The following is a 7,386-nucleotide window of genomic DNA, read 5'->3' as shown; positions in this document are numbered from 1 at the left end:
AAAATTAGGTAGTTATTGTCTTATCTTTATATTTTATCTTTTAAAGAAAAAACAAAAAGGAAAAGAAGAAGAAAAAAATTGAAAATAAAACCAAAAGATTAACAAATTTCAAATCTAACTAATCACTACCTACACACTCACGTCCCAACCCTATGATCCCCACTCCCTCACGTCACTTTACACTAGCACACACAGTCACGTCTCAATTCCTCTTCTTTATTTTAATCCCACGTTCCCACTCCAAATTCTGGCCACAAGATTTAATAACCACCATTATTCTTCTTTATAAAGATGAGAAGAGAAAAAAAAGGAGATTTAGAGGAAGGAGATTCAAAAAAAATCTGGTCTGCTTCTCTTTCTTCAACACAAGCAGTATTCTTCCTGCATGAAAACCAGTCCAAAGGTCCCTTAAAATACCATATAATGCTCCGTAAATACCAGCTCTAAAACCAGCCTTTAACATTCACAAAGACCACCTGAAAACACAAGAAAACAGCCACTAAAACCTCCAAATACTACCTCAAATCCCTTCCCAAATACAGCAGCGAAAATCAGTCCAAACACACCTCACAAAACAACTCCATAACCACCGAGTGCTAGTATCGGAATTTTGGAGCTTCGAGGTTACATATTGTTGGTTCTGTTTGTGGTTCGAGTGGTCCATCGAGGTTGCCGCCGGCAAAGGTTTATGGTCATTGTCTTTGTTCTTGGCTCGATGGTTGAGTTATAGAAATGTAAAGTTTGATCCAGTCAATATAGAGGTCAATTTCCAATCTAATCTTTTATCCTTCAATGCATTTGGATATAGCAAAAGAAATTTCGTTAGCTGTGAGTAGTACAGGTTGTTTGCGTGCCATATTTTTGCCATGCTTTAAAGTCTAATTTGATCCTTTAATTTGGTACCATGATATTTGCTACTACAATTTTATTTGCATTATGATTGTTTAAGTTAAATGATATTCTTATTAGTATGTAGTTGCAAGTGTGTTAAAGTCATGAATATATATATATACATATTATTTCTATAATCTGGTGTCATATGTATACATAGAAGAATATTATTTCCTTTATTAGCTAAAAGGGAAACAAAAAATTGAAATTTGTTAGAGCTAAGGACGTGTAGGCTAGTTGCTATAGAATTTTGGGCCAAATAAATGGGCCACTGGTATTGAAAAGGGATTTTTTCCTATCTATACCATATATGAAACCTTATTACCAATAATGTTCATAATTTGTTAATTACCCGCACAGTCCACACTTTTACTACAATTTATATACCAATTCATAATTAGGCAGATTCTGCCATTTAAAACGCGCTAAAAAGAAGGCATGAAATCTGCGTTTGATTCTTTCCACATTAAATTCGAATTTTGAAACGGAAAGAGATCTCATTGTTGCGTAATTCTCTCATTCACTACAATTCTAAAACAACGCAAGCTTCAGAAGCTCTAGTACTCAAATTGCTTTTACAAATTCTACAGCGCAATACAAATTGTAGAATTCAAAATTGTTCTTCATCGACCTCAGTACTCAAATTGTCGAACCTATATCTGTTCTTCATCTTTTTTCTCTCAACTACACGAAATAATGTCAAAAATCCCAATAATGCTAAAATTGAATGGAAATTGGGATCACTATGGCAAATTTAGAGATTTTGAAGTTGATGCCATTGTGGTAGATGAGAATGCAAGCTACGGAATTCTGATTTCTACAATTGCAGAACAACTATCGATTAATACATCAGATAAAGTTGTAGAAATCAAATACATTGTGAACGATAATTGTACTTCAATGGAGATTAGGAATGATATGGGGGTTCGTGTGTATATGGAGAACAAAAAGGAGAATAAGAACTTAGGTTCGTATCTTTTATGTATAAGCGTAAGAGATTTCAATATGGAATTGGCAATCACCAACGATAGCACAAGTGTAGGTATGTTTAATTCGACATTGCAGAGAGTTATTGTGTTATCTACAATATTACAACATTTATCTACTAATTAACTACAAAAAATAATGTACTGAAGCTCATAAAGCAATGTTGTTTTCAAAATTATCTATATAGTTACTACATTTATCTCTATGTTGCTGCAGGTTCGTCTGGATCTCTAAACTTACTTGAAATTCCATCCTCACCAGCTATAGAGGAATATCAAAGTGAAATAATAACTGAATCTATGCAAACATATATTGAAGAAGGACAAGTTTATGAGGGCAAGCAAACTGTAGCTGCTGCAATGAAGAATTTTTCTGTGATGCACAAGTTCCAATTCAGAGTAAAAAGATCTAGTCATAGAAGGCATGGATTTATTTGTGGAGAATATATCAGTAAAAGCAGTGTTTTAGTGAAGATATGTGGTTTTTATAAATTATAGTTTAATTGTAGTTAAACTGTAGTTAATTATAATTTTTAACGAATTTGTGTTAAATCAGTCCTTTTTGTTGCTTCTACATCAATAACATGTATTAAATATTGTATTTTTTTTGTAGCTACTGGCTTATATGCGTTGCTGAAAACTGTAAATGGCACTTCAAGGCAACGTCAATTAATGATTCGGCAATGTTCAAGATAAGGAGTTTCAGCCAACAACACACATGCTCCTTATTGGACGAAACATTCATACAACGCAAACGTACTACAGCTATAGTTGGTAGCATGGTCGTTCCAAAGTATTTTGATCCTAAGACTGTTTACACACTAAAGGACATACAAACTGACAAGTTATCCGAACATGGACTGAACCTAAGCTACATGCAAGCATAGAGAGCCAAGGAAAAGGCTTTACAGTTTTGAGAGGGAATCCGTCTGACTCCTACAGCAAATTACCCAAATATTTTTATATTCTTGAGGAGACTTATCCTGGTTCTGTTGTTAAATTGAATAAGGCAGCAGATGATTGCTTCTTATACGCATTTGTTGCTCTTTGTACATCAATAAGTGGTTGGCAACATTGTAGGCCAGTAGTAGTGGTTGATGGGACATTCTTAAAGTCAGCCTACAGGGGGATTATGCTTACAGCAAGCACCATGGATGCAGTAGGTAAATAATGTAATAATTTTGTAGGCATTCTATAAAATGTAGTTAAATTGTAGTTATATTGTAGTTATTTTGTAGCTACAGGAAAAAAGTGTAGATAAATTGTCTATATTCTGAATATATATTGTAGTTGTTATCTAATTATATTTTTATATACCTTTTCAGGGCTGCCAATTAATATTTTATGAATTAAAAATGTAGGTACTATATTTACCTTGGCATATGCTGTGGTTGATTCTGAAAACGACGCGTCTTGGAAGTGGTTCTTTGAGCAATTCAAGGAGGCATATGGTGAAAGACCTTCAATGTGTGTTGTTTCAGATAGGAATGAGAGTATACTGAAGGCAACATCAATTGTCTATCCGGGCATGCCACACTACTCTTGCATGTGGCATATTTGGACAAATATAAGGTCCAAATTCAAGAAGGGACATTTACAATTACATAAATTGTACTTTGCTATAACATGGTCATACACTCTGAATGAATTTAATGAAAGGATGTTGAAGATTGAAGAGGTAGACCCGCGTGTGAAATCTTACCTATATGATATTGGCTATCATAGATGGTCAAGAGTACATGCAACGGTGAATAGAACTTTTACTATGACATCAAATATTGCAGAGTCGTTGAATGCTGTAACAAAAGAGGCAAGAGAGCTGCCAATATTTGATCTATTAGAGTGTATGAGGACGCTTCTTGAACGTTGGACGAAAGAGAAGTTATTGAAGGCAAAGAGTACTTTCACATACCTTGGGTACAAATTCAACAAAGAATTGGATGACAACAATACATTATCTCAGAAACTAAGGGTAAGATCTGTTTGTTTGGTGCAAAAAAAATAAATTGCTTAATATGCATTGTTTCCAGATTGTAGATAAACTATAGTCAAATTGTGGGTAATTGTAGATTGTAGATAAGTTGTAATGTATTTGTAGCTGATTTGTAGGTAAGTTGTGGATAATCCTTTTTAATGATTGATATATTATTATTTCTGTTTGTTCTTCAATTGTAGGTGAGGGCTTTAACAGATCATATACATACTGTGTTAGATGGTGTGAAGCGGTATATTGTGTGTCTAGAAAACAAGAAATGTAGCTGCGGACAATTCCAACTTGATGAACTTCCATGTGCGCATGCTTTGGCAGCATTAAGGCACAGGAAGGAAACATACGAAAACTATTGTTCTCCGTATTACACAAGGAAGAGCCTTCTGCTTACCTATGAAATGCCAGTAAATCCTCTTCCTGATGAAAGCAAATGGGATGTGCCACAACATATTTTGGATGAGGTAGTAAAGCCACCGGCGGGAGATAAAAGGCAGCCAGGGAGATCTCACAAGGAAAGATATAAAATATTTGATGAAATAAACTCAAAGAAGTACAAGGTGTCATGTGAAAATTGTGGAGGTGAAGGGCATAACAAAAGAACTTGCAAGAATGCGCCCAAAAAGAAAAGAATATCATGTAGTTAGAATAGTTATTCAAAATAAATGTTAGTGAGTTCAAATTATCTGATTTTTTTGTGTAATCGTTCAAGTTTTTGAAGATGATTATGAAGTATACTACAATTTGTGTATTTGCGTTTAATATGATTTTATGTATTCTGTCAGGCATCTAAATTTGTCTTTTTTATAGCATAGTTAAACTTTAATATTTACGATATACAAAACAACTAATACTAATGAAGAATTCATTCAATGTAAACTGTTTCCAGATTATAGTTAAAATGTACTTTAAATGTAGTCTAATTGTAGTCCTGTTAATAATTTGTAGATGATTTGTAGTTAAAATATAGTTTAAATGTATTTAAATTGTTGTCTTGTTAATAATTTGTAGATGATTTGTAGATTAATTGTGGATAATTTATTTATATGATTCCTGTATTTATTTCATATTTTGGCTGTGTACCTTAATTACAAATGACAGTTATATACAAAAATTACCTAGAACTTGAAGGTATTTCATAAAAATTACTTGAAGATTAAAGGCAAATTGTATTCTAGCAAATCAGAGTACTCGAGTTTAATGTAATGAAGATAAAGTGATGTAAACAACCAAAATGATATATTTCCTACAGTGTATTCCACTTCAACTACAAAATGACATCAACTAAACTAGGAACACAAAACTCTATTTCTTCTTTCTCTGTACTCTAGTCCTCTCATTTTTAGCAGGAGCACCATTCCTCCTTACTAGCCTGCATGTAACCTCACTTTCACTGATTGACCCATCTTCTTGCTTCTTTGTAGCACAGTCCCATAGTAGAGCTCCATAGCGTATACGGTGTTGGTCGATATCAGAAAGATCTTCTTTTGGGATTGCCAAATCTCCAAGGCTAACATACTCCGCAAAAGCCGCCACAAATACACCACAATCACTGCATAAGATCAAATTTTTTTATTATGTAAGAATTAATTAAAATAAAATAATTAAACATATAAAAAGGGAGAATAATTTTTTTACTGTGATCCTTCCTTTTGCTGTGGAATCTCCGCAACCATCCACTGTATGTTGAGAGGGTCTGTAACTGGTTTCTCAATGTATGCCTTTGTGGTCTTGAAGTCAATGTCATTACGTTTCCCGTAGAAACCAGTGCAAGACAAATACAGAGGGATAATGATTGAAAACTTATCAACCAATGATTCAACAATATTATGACGGTTTGAAGACACCATGGAATCATAAACATAAAGTTGCCTGTCCGCTATAAACGAGCAACAACCAATGGAAATTATCTACAATGTTCACAGGCATGATGACATAGTCAACTACATCCCAGGCAACATTAGCAAGAAGTCTATACCCAAGGATATATTCTGCAACATTATCATCTGATTTAACAACCTAATACTTAAGTTCTGGTGGAGAACTTTTGAACTTGTCATAGATTCGTTCAATCTTGGTCCTGAACAAGCAATCGGTTTTTGTGAACCTAGTGTCGTTGTAGGGGCCATACTTGCCTCTTTTTCTCAAATAATACATAATAACATCAATGTGCTGTAAAATAAAATAAAGTCTACTATAAGATACAAAGTAACCAAAATTATCTACATAACAGCTACAACTTAAACTACAATTTGAACTAATCAAATAATCTAACATATTGCTACACTTTAGCTACTATACAGAGGAACAAATTCAACAGTTGAAGACAAAACATAGTAATCTATATATCTTGTCTACAATATAACTACAATTACACTACACAGCTGAAGACAAAACTACAATATAACTACAATTACACTATACAGCTGAAGACAAAACACATATTGTGAAGGATTCTGTTCTTTATACTTACCGTGTTATTGATGACTTGTCCTGGGTGAGCAAAGGCATAAAACCAGTCCTTCTTATCCACCTTTTCACAATCAAAGTCTAACCAAGGCTTGATTTGGTTATCCTTTTTGGAAAAGTATTCTTTCCTCTTGTAATAACAAAAAAATATCAAATAAAAAAAATGACAAAATGAATTACATATTTAAAGTTTAAAAATGGTGAAATGAAAGTGTAAAATTAAGCATTCATACCTCTTAGATACTTTGTCACTACGAAGGTATAACTAGTTGGTGAACCTTTCTATCAAATCAACATCTACATTTTCACCTATAACAGTTGTGAAGGGGTGCTTGAGGTAGAAAAATTTAGGTCCGACAGAGGTGCTGCCTCCAGAACTATACAAAGGTGTGAAAGGTGATCGTGCATGTTTCCCCGGTTGCCTGGTTCTACCCGGATGAATAGGGGTTGCTTCATCTGGTATGGTCTCGCCATACATGACCAATTGTGTTAAGTTGTCTGGACAACTCAAAGTCATCCAATGCCGGACCTTTCTTGTTAATGCCTGAACCTTCAGGAACAACTTCATTCACAGTCACACCGTGAATTGGAGACTGTGGAACGTTATCTTCAATATCTGTTACATATAAAATAACATACTTAACAGCATTGTATAATTGTATAAGCAAAAATTTACTACTTCAAAAGTATATTATGATACTATACCTGCTTTTTCTACCTCAGCTCCTTCCTGAAATCCTGGTTCTTCCTTAACCATTGTTGGCACACCCCCAGGAGAAACTTCAGCTTCTGAAGATAAATGTAGATGTATGTAGTTATGCACAATATTGTTGATATAAAGTGAATATAATGAGCTTCCGATATTATACCTGCTTGTTGTGCCTCAGCTACTCCTTCAAATTCTGGTTCTTCCTCAACATGTGCTTGGAGATGTTCTATTGAAACTTCAGCTTGAATGAATAATTTAAAAAATGAGAATTGTAGATATATGTGGGAATTTGTATTTAAAGTGTGAATTATAAAATTTTTGCATTGTAACCTTATTGTAATGAA

General features: G+C 33.8%; 1 protein-coding gene across 1 annotated transcript; it reads left to right on the top strand.

Moving 5' to 3' along the window:
* Window positions 1-270: 270 nt before the first annotated feature.
* LOC104229249 (uncharacterized) lies at window positions 271-4,566 on the top strand. Its single transcript, XM_070147931.1, has 5 exons — window positions 271-761; window positions 2,095-2,299; window positions 2,491-3,040; window positions 3,239-3,849; window positions 4,053-4,566. The coding sequence occupies exons 3-5, from the start codon at window positions 3,010-3,012 to the stop codon at window positions 4,509-4,511; spliced, it is 1,101 nt and encodes a 366-aa protein (XP_070004032.1). The 5' UTR covers window positions 271-761; window positions 2,095-2,299; window positions 2,491-3,009; the 3' UTR covers window positions 4,512-4,566.
* Window positions 4,567-7,386: the final 2,820 nt, after the last annotated feature.

Source organism: Nicotiana sylvestris, chromosome 6 (genome assembly GCF_000393655.2).
Source record: "Nicotiana sylvestris chromosome 6, ASM39365v2, whole genome shotgun sequence".
Taxonomy (NCBI): Eukaryota; Viridiplantae; Streptophyta; class Magnoliopsida; order Solanales; family Solanaceae; genus Nicotiana; species Nicotiana sylvestris.
Note: the sequence above shows the minus strand (reverse complement) of the source record. Positions and strands in the feature narration are given on the sequence as shown.

Bases quoted from the DNA above. Each gene is read 5' to 3' on its own strand.
- LOC104229249 (XM_070147931.1), top strand. From the start codon at position 3,010: ATGCTTACAGCAAGCACCATGGATGCAGTAG. The intron at 3,041-3,238 runs GTAAATAATGTA...TTAAAAATGTAG, and splicing joins AAGCACCATGGATGCAGTAG to GTACTATATTTACCTTGGCA. The intron at 3,850-4,052 runs GTAAGATCTGTT...CTTCAATTGTAG, and splicing joins CATTATCTCAGAAACTAAGG to GTGAGGGCTTTAACAGATCA.